Here is an 18,607-nt window from a genome sequence, read left to right as displayed (position 1 = left end):
AGCTGTGGAGTAAGCTGTGGCATTTTCAATTTCACAAAGTCTCACTTTTTCATGGAAATGAGGAGGGGAGGGCCAGACAGACAAATGCTCGAGTCGCCAGGGACAGTTGTATTATTAAAAATTGTCTTTGTATACTCAGAAAATGGGGCGGCATACACTTCTCCTCTAGGCAAAATCAGGCTTTGAAAAAAAATGGTGTCATTGAGACCAGGCAAGAAATATCACACCAGAAAATATGGAAGTGGATCACGGCAGTTATCATTTATGTCAAAAGGGAAAGTAAGAGTCAAAGTTGATTGCCTTGCTCAATGGGAACAATGGGAGTAGTCAGGATAAAGACTTGTATTGCTCCAAAAGCTCAATTCATTTGCTGGTCCAGTGTTCCAAAAACAACCAGAACTTGAAAAGGAGGGTTTGACCGCCTGCCCTTGCGATGAAACAACGGACAAACACAAGAGTCAGCATCAGTAGCAAGCACATGATTTTCAAATCAAAGCGATTCGCACCACGGCATTACCCGTCCTTATCATCATTCATCTGATGATTTAGGGGCAGGGATGCGCTTTCCATTTCCCACACAGCAAAGGTTGATGGGGAATAGAATGCCATTTATCAAGCTTTATCTGAGAGTGTTTGAGCTACTCGCGCACACATGCTCACGGGCCTCCTAGTGTGTGTTCATTTACGGGGCTGCTCTTATCTTGGCATGTGGGGAAAAGCTTGCCGAGGAACTTCTCCAGCCACACACATTGTGGATGCGCGTGTGCGTGCAAGTGATCTCTTCCCTCTCCATCATCCGATCCTCTCTTTGATCCCATCGGAAATGTTTTCAAGTGGATGGAGGAGATCAAAATGAGCATTGGCAAGATGCATCGAGAGAGCCCGTCACATTCCAAGCGATCATTTTCTCGTTTGGATACCAATTCAACTCAACTCGATATAAAGATACCATTTTTGGCTTCCTGTCAGAGAGCGAGCGCCGAAAGAAATGGACTCTGTAAGACTTCTGTAAAGCTGGAAGCCTCTGCTTGAAAATTTGACACAGTATATTGTCTTTTGTTATCCAGTATAAAATTCAATGCCTCTTGGGAGCAAAACAATCAATTACAGCACAAACGCACTAAGCGGCAAAGGCTTAGAAATGTTGCTTCTGAGGAAGTCGCCCAAACATGCAAAGAAAATTGTTTGAAGCCAGAAAGACATTCCCGAAACGCTTTGAATTCTTTCTCGTCAGGGGGCTATTAGGGTTAAACACTCGGCTACTTGTCTTGAAATCCAATTCTTCTTCTTCTTTGACGCCTCAACAAACGGAACACCCACACCATCTAATTAGGCCAAATTGGTTCGGTGGTGACAACTTATTTGACGACAGCACAGGAGAGGAGCAATTTAGAAAAGCGTTTCCTCTCAAAATAGCCGCGTGTTGGTTTTGAAGTCACCATAAATGAACTGAGCTTGAATGATTATTCCCAGAGCCCATGACCGCAAGTCCACTTTGCATCAGGCCGTCTAATATCTCTTTTGCGCTTCTATATTATACTCAAGACGTATAACCGGTTACTTATTATTAGTTTGCCACTCTGTATTATGATGGGAGAGATACCAAGGCAGACTTGGAAGCCAATGAAGGGAAAGTCTTCCAAATGAAAAGGCTTCATCTTGGAAACATACGAGGGAGGGAGGGAGGGAGGGAGGGAGGGAGCGAGTGAGCCCTGGACATTAGCTTGAAACTTAGTCAACACATGTGAAAGCCAGATAAAGTTGTTTACCTCCACCGGGTAACGTCGGCCCTTGATGCTATGCTCAGAGCCTTCTGATCCGTTGCTGGGCCCCCAGTGGAACTCCACTTTCTCTGCTTTAAATCTCCCCGGAAGGCCTGCTCCCCTCACAAAATAATCATCTTTCAGCATAATGGCCACTGGAGGAAAAACAAAAAGAGAAAATCAAGACATTTCATCAATCCATTTTCATCAGCAATAGTTGAGCTCTTCACTTCATCCCTTTTCGGCTAGCAATTTCACACACCAACCTCCGTCCGTCCGAGCCCAAATCCAACCCCATCCATCCATCCATCCGTCCGTCCGTCTACTTCATTTCTCTCATTTGCGGATGTGACAATTAAGCCAGAATTTCACTTTGCTATGTTGAAAGATGTATTTTAATCCCCCCCCACCTTTCCATCATAGTGCTCAGTGGAGGTGATCCCTCAGCAGATAAAGCGCTCATCTGTCGTTTACAAACTGCAAGGTATGCATGCATTATTCATGGGAAAAAAGACAGGGACATTTGTCTTGCTAGCCATGCATTATGAGGGGGGGGGGGGGGGCGTCACCTCCATGCCATTTTTCTTTCACTGCTCTCATTTCTACTGTGCTTTCAACATTCTCCAGCACCGCAAGTGAATGTTTGTGGATGATTCTTGATGTATTTCTTTTTACAATGCAAACAATTAGACTTGTTGCTCTCCACCTGTTTTGCCAGTGTTCTTCATCGACGTCTTGTTTGAAGATTTACTATCGAAGCCCTCCAATGTCATTTCCTGAAACTCAGTGGACATTTTAGCATCTTGGTCCACGATGTTGATTGGCGACTGGTTTTTCTCCTTACATTCCGGATAGGCTGATGCCCAGCCCTCATCTGGTCCATACGTACCTGGGAAAAGAACAACAAAATTCAACTCATTAGAGCAGGATACACAGTCATCTCGAGAAAGGAGTGAGAAGAAGCGTAGTTGTCTGATTTCAAATGAGACCTTGCTTAAAGAATCAACAGCAAGTTGATTTAAGCTGCCGAAAAGGCAACAAGAGCGTCCGCATTTCTGTTATGTGGTTGAAAATATTCTTATCACGAGACAGCTGCGTCGTCCCAACACTATAGCGATAAAGTTTCCGACGATGCGCCGCTGACCTCCTTCTCAAGTACATTCCAGATCGTTCAAGTCGTATTTCCATCAGAGGAGGCGTCGCTAAATTGTCTGCGTAAACAACGCTCGAGGCCAGAGGAGCAGTCTAGTTACTGTCAGGAGAGTTTTTGAAAAAGATATACGACTTGCTGGGAAAGGCACAGCTCAAATTTTCATTTGACACCGGTTTCCATCTACTTAGTATCATTTTCTTTTGGTTGGGACATTTCCATCAACATATGTCGGTATAATCCCAAAAAGCACCCTTTGTTGAAATGCTCTTTATCTGTCTCCTATTTGAATTTGCGCTGTCGGTGGCCAAAAGATCATTGTGTCGTGGCTAAGTGAGCATGCCGTTGCTCGGAAGCAGCTGTTTAACACGCCGGCTCCAAATTGGAAACGTCAGCTGAAAATGATGCTGTTGTGAATTTCTTTTGTGTGTGGACTGGAGCACATGGAGCCCACTTGCTCCAATCCCTAATTGAAAGCAATAGCGGGCTCCTAAATGAATTTGTCTATGATTACTGGTGCCCCGGCACATTGAGAGCTGCGGCTAATGTGGACTTGATGGAATTAGCTAGCATCCTGTTCTCCTTCCTCTTTCCCCGATCTCCGTCCTTGCCCTGCCCTGCCCTGCCTGCTGTGTGTATTGATTGAGATGGTTTGAGCTCTCCAATAAGGCTAGTATGACCTGGGACAGCAGCTGCTCAAACCTTTGAGAAACAACGAGTCATTAGCGTTTGCCTTAACCAATCAATACGACAAATGGCAAACTTTGCCTGTTCGGCGCTCCTCCAAACATGAACCCCTTTTCTCTAAGCTGAAGTCATGATGGGTCAGCAGCAATCAACCAGACCGGCACTCATGAAGCATTTTAACATGACAAAAGGTCATGGGAAATGATCCTGCTGATGATTTGTGATCTTCTAGCACAGTGTGATTATAGTTGTTGTTAAGGGTTGAAATGGCTGCCTCATTAGCTTGGAGATGTCAGTTGTCACTCAGGCCCAGCACAGCCAATTACTCTATTAACACCAGGCAAGTCATAAAGCATGGTCAGGTAGCTTCAAATAACATGACAGGAAAAGAACAACACACTCTGAAAAGAGAACATATCGACTTGGACACGGGAGCACACATCCAATATTAACATGTGACTGAATGAAATGGAATAAATGCGGGCCTTTTCCCACCGAGCGAGCGGTGAGCAATTGGCTTTTAAAGAAATTTCGAAACATGTTCAGAATCTCCTCGCCGAAAGAAAAAACACCAAAAACGTCCGACGAATGTTTGCCACCTTGAACCAACTCTGATTGAGCAAATTGTAGCTCAGCTTGTGGTGGGTGAGCAGAGCCACTCTTCCGTGTCATATTGTGACAATTGAATTGATTGGAACTTGCTATATTGATGCATGATGTCTGGAAATGATGCTATGAATGGAGGAGGATTGTAGTAAATCGGGGGGGGGGGAAAAAAAGTGCCATTTTGTAAAATATGGATCTCAACATCTCTGGAAGTCAACTCAGTCAGTCCCCTTAGCTGCATAGTCTCTCGGCTATGGAAAAGTGATTTCACACCACGTCCTTTGTCCCAGTGACCCCGTCACTCGACAAAGCGCCAACCAGTAATCCCATCTGACTGTCCAACTGAGCGTGAAGACACTGAAAAACAAAGTCCTTCTTCCTCGCTCGCCCGCTCGCTCGCTCGCTCGCACGCACGCACCCGCCACCCACAGCTAATCACACACACATCCAAACAAGGTAAAAAGACAAGAAAACAGATCACGCAATTTCCGCCACACCTCGCTGACCACCCACCTACATGCTTTCTCTGCATGACATGATTGTGAAGGACAAGAGGAATACCTTTCAAATGTTCACCTTCAACAGCAGGTACAATGTTCAATGGAACAACATACCATGTAGGTATATTCTGTTACATCTTAGTTCACCTCTTTTATCTTTACAAAATGCAATTTTATCCCTAGCTGGCGAGCGGAAACCCGTCATAATTCCCAGTAGACCTTATAATAGGGGCCATTAGTCTATGGCGAGTAAAGTCCATGCAGCATTTAGGTCACGACTTGTATTTGAAAACATTCTAAAGCTGTGACGTCAGCATCCGCAAATGATGTAATCGTGTGATTTGGGCAGTTCAAATAAAAAAAAAGAAGAAGAAAGCCAAGGCCATGAAACGGCCTAATGGCTCAATTAGACCTCTCTCAAAGTCTGGCTTCACTCTACTAGCAGACATCTTGAGAAATGTAAAGTGATGATGATTTGTGGCTGCTCAACGTTCACATGACCATCCATCCATCCATCTATGCATCCATCTATGCATCCATCTATGCATCCATCCATCCATCCATCCATCCATCCATCCATCCATCCATCCATCCATCCATCCATCCATCCATCCATCCATCCATCCATCCATCCATCCATCCATCCATCCATCCATCCATCCATCCATCCATCCATCCATCCATCCATCCATCCTTCCAACCTTTAGCCCTGGACGCTACACATAGCATAAATCAACACTGGCAACAAATAACATCACAATCATTCCGTAATGGATTGTACCTTTCACTTGGGGGATGAGCAATCCATTAAAATTCAATTTAGCTTCCACACTTCTTTCTCCAGACAAGTAAAAGTGCCAGTCATCATTTTGTGATGCTCGGAGAGACTCCAGCACTTCTAGCCTTGGGAGATTGATGAGAACAGAGATTAACACTTCATTTTCAACCCCACTGGAGAGATCCACACCATAATGAGATAAATGGACTGAAAAGTCAGTTCAGGAAAAAGAAAAAGAAAAAACAGAGCTGAGAAAGAGTGAAAAAACGCAAAAGCAAAGAAGAATGATGATTGTTTGAGCACTCTTCATAACTGCCTTTCAGACTCAATGCATATTTTTTTTAACTCAATTTCACTAAAATTGCTGACCTTTGACAAATTGGACTATTTGCTAGGAAAACAACATTGGTTTTGTAAATCAATTTATTCTTCAACACATTTGAAAGCCATGTGCCTGCAGCTTCTTCGGCAAGGGTGGCCAAGTCATGGGCCCACATGACAAACTGCAATGTTTACATGCACTTAGTATCTGGGTTAAGGTCAAAATGGGCATTTTTGAAAAAGTTGGTCGGGATCGGCGCTTTGTACGAGTTACCACCCAATTTCAATTTCCATTCAAATGTTAACGCGCATACGTCGGTGGCCTCTGTGCTGTGCCCTACTTTGCCCAGGTCTGTACAGTCTAGTCTCACGTACGCAGACTTGTTGTTTTTTGCATTTTCTCATCTTTATCTTTAATCTTTTAATAACAATTATGGGTCTATTCGGGCTCCAGTGCTCTAGAACGCCGTAGCTCTCGTAGGACCGGAGTTCCTCACCCCACATTTATACCATCACAAGAGTGAAGGAAGTGCAGCTGTGTGTGCACACTGCATGAAAATAATAGAAGAATTGGCTCCGAGAAGAAAAGCACAAAAAAAAGACACTTGACCGATCCAAATTCCTTTTACTCTCAACACTGCCATGAGTCCAGCCTAAAAAAACAAATCGAGGGTTTTTCTCCAATCTCAACCTAGTGCACTCAGTTTCTTGCACATTTGCTGACCTTGTAGAATGCACAAAACATTAGCAACAACATTCAGTGTGGGCATTTGCTATGTGCCGCCGCCGCCGCCGTCGCCGTAAAGCAGCAGAAGACTGACAACGTAAAGCAGCAGAACACTTAAATGCTTACACTTGACTCAGTCAGAGCTAGGTGGCGGCTCAAATTGTCAAGCTATTAGCTATATAGTGCTCCATGTTTCTAGTCTCCCCTCATTAGGGCGTCTGTTAGCCCAGGGCCCCCTCTGTGCAGCTTTTTACCTGAAATAATTCAAGGCTGTTTTGTTCCCGACTGTTCAATGTGTAACCTTTGAAATCGTCCGACCCTCACCTCAATGGCTTAAGCATTGACTTTGTATTTGATTTATTATGATCGTTTTCTTCTCTTCTTTTTTCTTAACTTTGAGACGCATTGAATGTGACATCAAAACGATGATGCGGGGAGTGGCGGCCGACAAAGGAAGGAATCAATGAATACAAGTGTTATGGTCATCAAGAGATGTGAGAAAAAAGCAGAGGATTAAGGATTATTATAAAAATCTTCATCCTTGGGCATTCTCCAGACTTTCACTTCTTTAAGCAGTCTTCTTTCCAAAATAGCTTCTATTTCAAGGATGAGCTGCAGTAATACACACTTTAAATATCATCTGTCTGGGGATACATACGTACATGTCCGGTCCGATACATTCATCTTCTTACAACTTTATCATAGGGTGGGAGTAGATTTGATTTATTGAAATGTTATATTGGATTAGGAAATTTGGGAAGACTTCGGCAGAGGAGTCTGATCTCACAAACATTTGTCATCAAGTGAGATCAATTCATACAACTAGAAACAAAAGTTGAAATAATAGGTGGCAAATGATGGATTGTAACTACTGTCACCAAAATGGTGACTGAGAATAATAGCAGAAATTCCATAAAGAAGAGATTAAGAGCGCGAGAGACAAACTGAAACTGAAGGCAAGACAGACGAGTGCTAAACGGTGTGAATAATTGAGCCCGAGGTGGCAACTTGATGAACAAAAGGGTGATGGTGAAAGAAGGCACACCACTCGCTTTGGAGCTCCTGAAATAGCTCACCTTCTTATGAGGAAATAATTCGCACGTAGCTATAGCTACGTAAGTGTTACAAGAAGAGAAAAGACTCACTCAAGTTGTTAATTTGAGAAAAGAAAAGGAAGAGAATTTTTTGGCCCTGAGGTATTCAAGGCTCCATGCCTCAAACGATCATTTTTGGGGGCTCTCAAGTGGCACAAGTGGTCTGATGGATGGACTGACTGCCCTGATGTGCTTTCATGGGTGGCAGAAAAACAACAACAACTCAGTATTGTGCCTACATTAGCCACAAGGTTACATCCCAAGCAAGCAAAATTTAGAACAGCCTGCTAATGGATTCTTTGGAAATGGGCAGCTAACAAGTTCTTCACTCTGGTGTTTAATTTCACTTTATGGCCTTGCATGCATGCAGGCAGGCATGCAGGCAGGCATGCAGGCAGGCATGCAGGCAGGCATGCAGGCAGGCATGCAGGCAGGCATGCAGGCAGGCATGCAGGCAGGCATGCAGGCAGGCATGCAGGCAGGCATGCAGGCAGGCATGCAGGCAGGCATGCAGGCAGGCATGCAGGCAGGCATGCAGGCAGGCATGCAGGCAGGCATGCAGGCAGGCATGCAGGCAGGCATGCAGGCAGGCATGCAGGCAGGCATGCAGGCAGGCATGCAGGCAGGCATGCAGGCAGGCAGGCAGGCAGGCAGGCAGGCAGGCAGGCAGGCAGGCAGCCACGCAGGCAGGCAGCCACGCAGGCAGGCAGGCAGGCAGGCAGGCAGCCACGCAGGCCAGAGACCCAACTACACTATTTGTAGTATACATACAAGCAATTAAAAAGTACATTTTCCACAATGTGGCCTCTTTAACTTTACTGCCTTTTCTGATTAATGGTCAATGATGGAAACACTTGAGAGACGCAAACAAATGAGTTCTGTTTCACCCACGGTCAAGAAATGACGTTGAGATAATGGGGATGTTCTAAGAAATCATTCCCTTGCAGAGTGGCAGGTCGAGTTGTGGGAGACAAGCCACGTTCTCGTTATTACACTCCTTCCTTCCTTCCTTCCTTCCTTCCTTCCTTCCTTCCTTCCTTCCTTCCTTCCTTCCTTCCTTCCTTCCTTCCTTCCTTCCTTCCTTCCTTCCTTCCTTCCTTCCTTCCTTCCTTCCTTCCTTCCTTCCTTCCTTCCTTCCTTCCTTCCTTCCTTCCTTCCTTCCTTCCTTCCTGCCTGCCTTCCTTCCTTCCTTCCTTCCTTCCTTCCTTCCTTCCTTCCTTCCTTCCTTCCTTCCTTCCTTCCTTCCTTCCTTCCTTCCTTCCTTCCTGCCTTCCTTCCCAGGCCCACAAAATGAGCAGCTCAACACAGGCAGCAGCAATGATTGTCTCTCCTGCTGTGTCTTCCTCAGTGTCTCTTGGCTAGATGGGAAAATTGATGAGAACTCTTACCACTGCTCTCCAGTGGCGCTAATTATTTCAGTGTCATGTTTCTCCACTGTTGTAATAAATGGTGTCATTATTTTGGGACGGGTTAATAGCCATTCTGGGGAACTCTAGAGACAAAAGTGGGGTGTGTCCAGTACTAGCATCAATATGATTTCCAGAGGTTAATGATTTGGATTCGATGGTCGAATGTGGGTGAGCGGGAGGATGGCGAGATCTGGAAGGTAGACTCGAGCAGTGGTTGGATGGAGAGCAGAAGAGGTGGTGGCTACAATTGTGATTGATCATTGTGAGAGAAAAACATTTTTCAAGTCTTAATAATAAATCCGTTTTATTTTGGAAAACGTTACCATCCATTTCCAATTTTGCGGACCGCTAGATGGCCGCGGACCACCGGTTGACAACCCCTGTCTTACGCTATTCCAATATATGCACGTGCATGTCCCCTATGTGATGTGTATTTATGAGATTTGTTTGTGGGCGTGGATGTGTGTGCAGGCGTCTAAGGGGAAAATAGGTCACGATGGAAAAAGATTTGGTGATGAAAGCAAAAATGGAGCTGTGACACTGCACGGGGAATTCATTGGTTTCATTCCCAGCCCGCCCCAAAAACCTGACGATGACGCTCAGCAGAGTTATTGAATTCAAACATAAGAGGCCCCAACTCGTATAAATAGGACACTGACTACAAAAATCAAAGGTGAATGTTTCTTTATTTTTGCAGTCACAGTTGTTGCATATTTTCTTGCTCCTACATATACGGTATGTACGTTGCCCCATAGCGCTGGGACAGCTGCTCTCTGAATTGTGTAACAGTTCCTTTATTTGCTCCTCTATCTTCTTCCATCCATTTAGACAACATGGAGCTAGCTACGTATATTGTAGCGCCAACTGTCTTATTGCCTTCAAAAAGTGCAAGGGCATCTGCACCTCATTGATTCCTTTGTTATTGCGCCCCCCCCCATGACATTTCCTATTTTGTCAGGTCAGCTCTTTTTCTCCCCCTGATTTCAATTTCTGATTATTCTGCATCAGTCAGCTTTGATTTGATGAGGGAGCTGATGGAGTTATTGCTTCCCTTATTCACAGTTATTGCACTCTGCTGTGGCCGGCCGGCCCACCTGTTCTGGTTCTGGTTCTGGCTCTGGCTCTGGCTCTGGCTCTGGCTCTGGCTCTGGCTCTGGCTCTGGCTCTGGCTCTGGCTCAGGCTCAGGCTCAGGCTCAGGCTCAGGCTCAGCTGCACGCAGAGCAGCAAATAATACTGATGGAAGAGGCCACCAACATTTTGACACATCAGCACAAGTCAGTGAAGAATAGAGCAAAGCACATTGTGAATTGGTGCACCCACGCACCCACCGGATAATTTGCTTCATAATAAGACAAAATGAACAAAGAACATGATTACATTTCTTTGAATGAAAAACTACAATCCCTGGGGCTATTTGTTTGTACCATTGCCATGTTCCAAAATGTGTAAGGAATATTTTTCCCTAAAACCTGTGATGACGCTAACTTGTGCTTTGAATTCACACATTGTGATCTGAAAGCTACAATATTCCAAGATTGTTTGTCAACATGAAAAGCTGAATGCAGGTGCTGAATGCTCAGATGCAAACAAAAGTACATACCTACTGTTGGCTTTACATTACAAGAACATTTGCCTTGAATACATGACACGTTGACACAATGCAAATACAGAGAATGACCTCTCCATGCTGCATCAGGTGAGTCAGAATAGTATTACATCCTGGTACATATGTCATCTACCTTGGTGGAAAAAGTCTCCGAACAGAAATGCTCACCATTGTGAAGTATGCAGAAGTGGCTGAAGCATAACAACATGGAATCCAATATATACGTAGATATACGTACAGTAAGTGTGTGACTAGGGGGAGCTGAGCTAATCCCTCCCTCAGCTGCAAAAATTCATGCACTCCCTTTCACACCCTCAAGGAGAAGCTGTAATTTATTCCCTTGAAGCACTCCAGCTGCTAAGAGCGCACACACACACACACGCACACACACACACACACACACACATCCAGCCACATGTATTCATTGGAAGAACACACAAACACGCTCACGGATGATAGATCTGAGCGCACTGACTGCAACTCCATCGTTTTTTATTTTTTCTCTTCATAAACCTGGGTCGACATTAATTAGCAGCACAGGGTTCCATGTCTTCTATCTTTGGGGGCCCTAGAGATCTGTGCCAGGGACCCACCCAGCCCCCTTCTTCTTGCTAGATCGCATCTGTCACCGTTTTCCTCAGCACAATATGAACAGAGCTACAGTAAGCCCAAAGACAAGAAGCGGGTAATAGTTCTCATCATCATCATCATCACACACAAAGACGCACTTTCAAATTGACTTTGGCTTACCATTGCCTTGTTAAAGATTTAGAATTTTAATTTCCACTTTCATCCCCCTCCCTGACCTCCAAGTACCGTACAATCAGTCAACTTTGCAAAATGTGTTTCCTCTTTATTACCATTTCAAATGTCTATTTATCTCTTGATGCCACAATTAATATTATTTGTTTGATATTCTTTTTTGTTTGCTAAGCAACGGCCTTGCAGTTTTAGCCTCTCCACTTTTGGTTCCAAGAGCACTGCGTAAAACCTTGACACACTTGACAAAAATCCACTCGTGAGCACAAGTGCACAGTGTACGCATGTGTTTTGACTTGGGCGTCTAAAAAGGAATCTCTCTCTTATTTAAAGCTGGCGCGCTCGTACATAGCTCCACTTCAGAAGCCAGCCCTTTCGTCGAGCAAAAACTCCACTTTCAAAAGCGGATTGCGTGATCAGAGAGTCCTGTCTAGCTGGCGTGGCCCTGAGCACCCCGTCCGACAATTTCCTTTCCCTGTCAGGCCCTGGGGCTGGCTCATCGGCAGATTAGACCGTCCTAACTTCAGTGAGATCTGACATTCTGATCACCGACATTGGACAACAAAAGGCTTCAAAGGTGCCGCTGTCTCCGCCAACTAGATCCACTTGGATCAAGCACGAGTTCACAGTGTTGGCCAGTCTCCAATAAAGAGTTCCAAACAAATTTCGGATCCCATCGAAAAGGCTCGAAAAGCTTTCATCCAACTAAAAATGCAATCTTCTTTCAGCTTTGCATGAATATACAAAGAGTTAGCCAGCCCTGAAAGTGCATTGCATATTGTCCTAAAGGGATGTATTGAAGCAGCACTATCGGTGGCATAGCAGATGTGCTAGTCCATCGACTGTGATTTGTTCCACAAACTACTGGCTGGCAACCGTATCACAGCATCATCACCCAAGCAGTCACTTTGTCTCACAGTTGCGAAATTAAAATATGGGCAACGGGCGTGACATTAGCTTTTATGCAATCGCAGCATTCGACAAAACCTTTTCATTTTCAATGTGGACCCTGAATTTGTCTTTTCTACACATAGTTGCCCTAATGCCCCCATCTTCTTTCAATTTGTTTCTCTATTTAAAGAATTGTAATTCTGTACTTTATCCACAACAAGTGCTTTCATCATGGCACCACAATGGCCTTTGAAACTGGCCTCATTCCGATCACAGCGGCCAGCCGCTGTTAAAAGAGAGAGACAAGCAAGTGGAATCGAATTGCGCCTCAAAGCCTTGATAGATACGATGATAGTTTGTATGCTTTCTGTACTGTTCTTTTCCAAGATTGAAAAGGAAAAAAACACTTCAAGAAGATTGTTGCGGCAATAAAATAGACTGCATGTATATAAAACAGCAATGTCGTTTACATTGGTAATGAAATGAAATTGTGAGGATAAATCCATGCTTTACCGAGTATGTATCAATGAGAAATGTCTGTGCGACTGTGTGACTTTCTACCATCTGGGTCCATAGGGGCACAACCTCGAGTAAATGTCAATGTTTTCATCTCCCCCCTTTGATTGATCCCACACTGGGCTGGGCTGTTTAAACGGCAAGCAGACCCCATGTGCCCTTTATGAAATCGATGCATTCCTCTCCTCTGCCTACCTCATAAAAGTCCAACAAATGGAAATCAGTCTCTCTCTCTCTCTCTCTCTCTCTCTCTCTCAACCCACTCCTTTCTTTCCACCTGACACACACAGTTGTCTTTAAATGGAGCATGATGTTATTCATCCAACAAATTCTAAACTACAAATGTGGAACGTCAGGTATTGTCCATCAGTATGTCTTCAACTAAAACAATGGTACACTGATATTTTCAAAAGTAACATGGCTTGAGGACGTCCCCATTATCACTGACGGATCCGATGGATCATTTGTAAAGTTGCGCGATATTTCTCAGCCCTTTTTCTTCTTCATGGAACGGCCTCTTCTTGATTACACTCTTGGAAAATGTCACTCACATTCCTCAATGATTCTTCATGCCCTTGGCTCTTCGCCCTTTGATTGCCTTTTCCACTCTCCTCATTTGGTCGGAGCTGGATTTCTTCCAGCGTATTGAGGGGAAATGGCTCGTCGCTTTCCCATCTACCAAACCACGACACACAAATTGAGGGAGGAATTGCATGTCTTAAATACGTACCTCGCTAGTCTCATGTCTGGTAAGCAGCTCTTGAGGAGCTCCCAGAGACAGATCGAACTTTCACGGACCATTCAAGTGAATATGGGCCGCTCGCTCCTTGCCGAGCGGGTCAAGGGCGCATTCCACGCTGACAACCTTTGCGTTCGTTCAAAAGGAGATGGCGGCAAAACGCCTCCAGATCAGTGAGTATCAGTGGTCACGCTTAATGGGATGACATAAGGAATCCCTGCAGACATGTAGCGCTTGATGAAACTTCATTCATTTACTCGTCCTTTCCTCCACTAATTAAGAGCATCATTAACTACCGGCTAAAAGCTATTTAGCCTTTACGCATTCCAAGAAGGGACTGAAGAAATGATGATGCCGACCGACCGACCGCATGAATGAACGCACATCAGTTTCCTCGGACGCTTCGGCGACTTGGCTTTGGCATAAACACATCATTGACATTGACGAGCAAAGTTTAGCTCGTATATGCTTCTCTAACCTAAGCCTTAAATGTTCTTTCTTACAAATCAAAACAAAACACATGGAGAACACATTCTTTATGTTGTTCCTTCAAAAGTGTTTTTACCAAGTCTGATTTCTAGACTACACTCAAGCTGCAACGAGGCAGGGCTTTGATGAATTCAGCCGTTTCGGTTTAAACCGACACTAATTAGCATATTCTGTCCCACATTATACCGAGACGGCACCACGGAGGGAGGCATAGTATCAAATGACAAAAGGATCTTATATTTCTCAAAAGCCCATTAGGTAATTGGGACTGGTCGTTGGGGAATATGTATCTCTGACATTCCTGTTTCAGATGTAATCAATTTGATGGTGGTGCTCATGCCATCATTACAGTCGCTCAGCCTTCCCCGTTGGTAATGAGGGCACCTATAATTCAAGCCAACACCTTATTGACCCTTGAAGAGAGGTACCCTGAAGTATGGAGGAGCGAATGGCCCTTTTTAAACCCTCGGGCCATGGATCAAGTTCTATACACTTGCAGCCGTACGGACCGTAATTGCGTCGAAGAAAAGCACATGTTGGAAAGGCCCAATCGTAGGCGTGACAAAGGACGCCCCTGGCGTGCTAGGTTGATCAGAGAACAAAGAAGGCAGCCTTGCTTCACTCATTCACTGCCAACCCGGTTGATATCTTTGACGTCTACAACTGTCAATGAGTTAAGGTCTGACGAAACTAAATTGCCTTAAATATTGAGCATCAGCGGAGTCAAAAGGAATCCAGGAATACATAGTGGGACTCATTTTAGTGCCCGAAGCGGAGATAAGTTCCCTCAATGGACATGTAAGGGTCAAATTACCTTAACATCCCTCAGTAATGAAGCATGAAACTCAGCAAATGGACACACACACACCATCCGTCCAACTAAAGAGATGTTGAGTCATTACAGCGGCAGCAGCGGCGGCAGCGGCGGCGGCGGCGGCGGCACCTTTCCCTGGCTTCCCCTTTCCCTGGCTTCCCCTTTCCCAGGCTTCCCCTTTCCCAGGCTTCCCCTTTCCCAGGCCTCCCCTTTCCCAGGCTTCCCCTTTCCCAGGCTTCCCCTGCCGCTTGAATACAAGTATCCAGAAGATGTCGATTCTACGTACTATTCTTAAGGCCATGTTACTGCTAATACACTTGAATAGACACCCAGTTAAGCAATGAGAATATCCCTTCTTTTTTTCCTCCCCTCCAGAAATATTTTCTCTCTCTTCCTCCCTAACCTGCAGCTGCTGAGTCCAGGTGGTCAAGGTGATCTTGTCTCGGGCCAATTAGCTCCCCCCCCTGCCTTTCCTCGACTCACAACGGAAAACAGTCAGGGAGAAAAGCAATGGTTTTACTCTATAAACATGGCTGGCGTAAGGACACAAATCAATAGACACTTGTGTAATTCACTTTGCGCTAGATAACCAGAGGGTGGCAGCTAGGGGGAATTAATGACTCTTTGACCAATGAGATAAGGAGCACAGGCACTTATGGACCGAGTCTCATCAGAACATTGCTGACAGTCCTTGGAAAGCGGATCTAGATCTTGATGGATGAATGGATGGATGGATGGATGGGTGGGTGGATGGATGGATGGATGGATGGATGGATGGATGGATGGATGGATGGATGGATGGATGGATGGATGGATGGATGGATGGATGGATGGATGGATGGATGGGGCTTTACTAAGCTGAACTACTGGAATCATTTTATATTACACAAAAGAAACATATTTACTAGAACTAAATAATACATATAATTTTTTTTAAATAAAACCTAATATATACATATATATACATACATATATACACGCACGCACACAAAAGTGCTCCAAATGTGTCAGCGCACACGCACGCACACACACACTCGCACACACACACACACACACACGCACACTCTTTTCAGAGGCAGCAAGGACAAACAAAACAAAAACAAATGTCAAAGTCTGGCAGGAGCGCAGATGTCATCTATCAGTGCGACAACAAATCCTCCACTTTGTGTTTGCTACGATATTTATCCTTGTGTCATAGCTTTTACGTATTTATTTACATAGCTGTTTTATTGATGCGTGCGTTAAGCAACGGAGGTTGCGTGATAGATGGCTGGATCGGTGGAAGGAGCTGATTTGGTGATTTAAGGCCCAATTCGGGCCACTAAAATTGCTTCCTGCCAGAGTAATACATCAGGGGGAATTAAAAGGTGATTGCAGTGTGCTTGTGTGCGTGTGTGTGTTTGGGATGGCGGGCGGGCGAGTGAGTGAGTGAGTGAGTGAGTGAGTGAGTGAGTGAGTGAGTGAGTGAGTGAGTGAGTGAGTGAGTGAGTGAGTGAGTGAGTGAGTGAGTGAGTGAGTGGATGACTGAAGGTGTTCTTTGTATTGTTGGGGAGGGGGTGGGGGGGTCAATGACAAAGAAAGACAAACGAGTTGCTTTGACGGTGCCATGGTAACCGGCACAGACGGAACTGATGGCTTCGGTTAGGATGTGGACTGAAAAAAGAAAACGGCAAAAAGCAAATCAGGACGACTTGAGACGCTCATCGACCTGATTCAGCTTGTCGGCAGGACAACCGGATGCAACACGGGAAGGCGCAAAGGAAAAAGAGAGATTATAATATTCGATTTTAGATTCATATTCTACTCAAATAAGAGGAGTCTCGTAATAATATGACTCGATTTAAAGTTTGAAAAAGTCCTCCAGTCAGTGATAGTCAGTAAAATAATCTCAGGTATTTATTTTGTCAAGATGTATATAATTGTTTTTATTCAAACTGATGTCAAATTGTCTAAATAATAAAAGAAAGATGTGAAACACAAGAGCAAAAACACAAGAAGACGCGCACACACACACACACACACACACACACACACACACACACACACACACACACACGCACACACACACGCACACACCACACACACACACACACACACACACACACACACACACACACACACACACACACACACACACACACACACACACACACACAACCTTGATTTCCAGGGACATCACAACTACCAAATCTTGTCAGATTGTTGTCAGAAGATGTATGACAGGTTTTGAAAATCATCACAACTAGCAAATCTTGTCAGATTGTTGTCAGAAGATGTATGACAGGTTTTGAAAATCTTTAGCCATGACGATACGGGGCAAATGAATGAATAATTCACGTTTGATGGTGTCTGTTTAATATTTTAGGCATCATTAATAAGCAGGGACACGGCTTCCCCTAAGCAGAGGAAATCACACTCAGCGTCACCAAAAGATAAATGAGGCACCAGCTCGTAGGCCACACGCGTAGATTCCACACTAGGATTGATGAGACTTGGGATGTAGTCAAAGAGCAACAAATGGCACACATTTCAAAAGAGAGCGGGCAGCAAAAAGGACTTGACATCCGATTCAATTCAAAAGTGACTCGGCGGAATATGAATTTACAAGCCAGTGAGAATAAGAGAATCCACGGATGGCTATGTTGTGCGCCTGACATGCAAAATACGGCTCCACAAGGGAAAGTGCCCACACAGTGTGCGCGGTGCTGGCAAATGATCAGGGGATTAGGAATACAGAACGGTCCGGCACTGCAGCACACGTCGCTTGCTCTGAATAAACCACAATCAGTAAGAGAAATACTTCCTGCACCTTCCGCTGAAATGTATCGTCTTTTATTGAACGAGTGAGACGTATCTTTTGTTTCGTGATTGCCGTCGCTTTGTGAGCTCATCATTTGAAAACAACTCTGTTTGCGTATTGAGCACGCTTTCCAATGACGGCAGTTATTCAAACAGAATACGAGTACTTCTCCAAAACACCACAACTAGCATGCTATCTCGAAAAATACATCCAACTGGTTCATGAAGCAAATTGGAAGCTTCAGTTTCCCATCACTACTATCTACTGTATACACATCAAGGAGTGTGTGAGATGTCATTTCCCAAAGACCAGCAAATAAAAGGAACTCCGACTAGCCTCACCTTTCCAGCTATTTTTCACCACTTCCCGCTTTGTATTTAACCTTTCCGTCCGGGATCACAGCACGGAATGAAGCTATTACTCAAACACGACAAAGTCATCTTCAATTACTGCACGGGCATATTGGCTGTACGTACAGTAAATGGAACAATTATCTCAAGTGCTACAGTGGCAGATGTGAGCAGAGCCCATTTTAGTGCCCAGCGCGGCGACAGCTGCATGCAGAATGGGCGCTCGGCAACAGCTCGCCCGTGAGAAGAGCTACCGAGCTCTTTGAGCAAGACGGCGATAAAGGCCCTTCGGTGCGTTTCCATTTCTCCTCGACAACAGATTCGTTGTCCTCACACCTCAGTCACTTTACATTTCAAATAGATCTTTATATGATGATTCCGTTACTTGTATCATTGCTGCAGTTACATGGTGCTAAAATAGACACTCCCAATGTCGAGCTAATGGATCATCTCAAAAATAATACATGACCAAACACGTCGTCAAAATGCATTTTTATGCAGTGGGGAAACCATATTTTTGGGGAGTTAAACTGTATGGAATTACACTTTTAATTCCAGTCAACCCTCCCGGCATGCATACGCCAACATTTCAAGTACGATTTCTCCT

The 18,607-nt window shown here is 44.7% G+C and overlaps 1 protein-coding gene across 1 annotated transcript in view; it reads right to left on the bottom strand.

Moving 5' to 3' along the window:
* The window catches only part of LOC133162236 (receptor-type tyrosine-protein phosphatase gamma-like), a 64,991-nt gene that overhangs the window by 25,608 nt on the left and 20,776 nt on the right, over window positions 1-18,607 (bottom strand). The window contains exons 3-4 of the mRNA XM_061291289.1: window positions 2,470-2,652; window positions 1,770-1,918 (exon numbers count right to left, since the gene is read on the bottom strand). Of these exons, the coding sequence (XP_061147273.1) occupies window positions 1,770-1,918; window positions 2,470-2,652 (332 nt within the window). The remainder of the gene's footprint in view (window positions 1-1,769; window positions 1,919-2,469; window positions 2,653-18,607) is intronic.

This window comes from Syngnathus typhle, linkage group LG11 (assembly GCF_033458585.1).
Source record: "Syngnathus typhle isolate RoL2023-S1 ecotype Sweden linkage group LG11, RoL_Styp_1.0, whole genome shotgun sequence".
NCBI classification, from domain to species: domain Eukaryota; kingdom Metazoa; phylum Chordata; class Actinopteri; order Syngnathiformes; family Syngnathidae; genus Syngnathus; species Syngnathus typhle.
The sequence above is the reverse complement of the archived record's forward strand: the minus strand, read 5'-3'. Positions and strand labels throughout refer to the sequence as shown.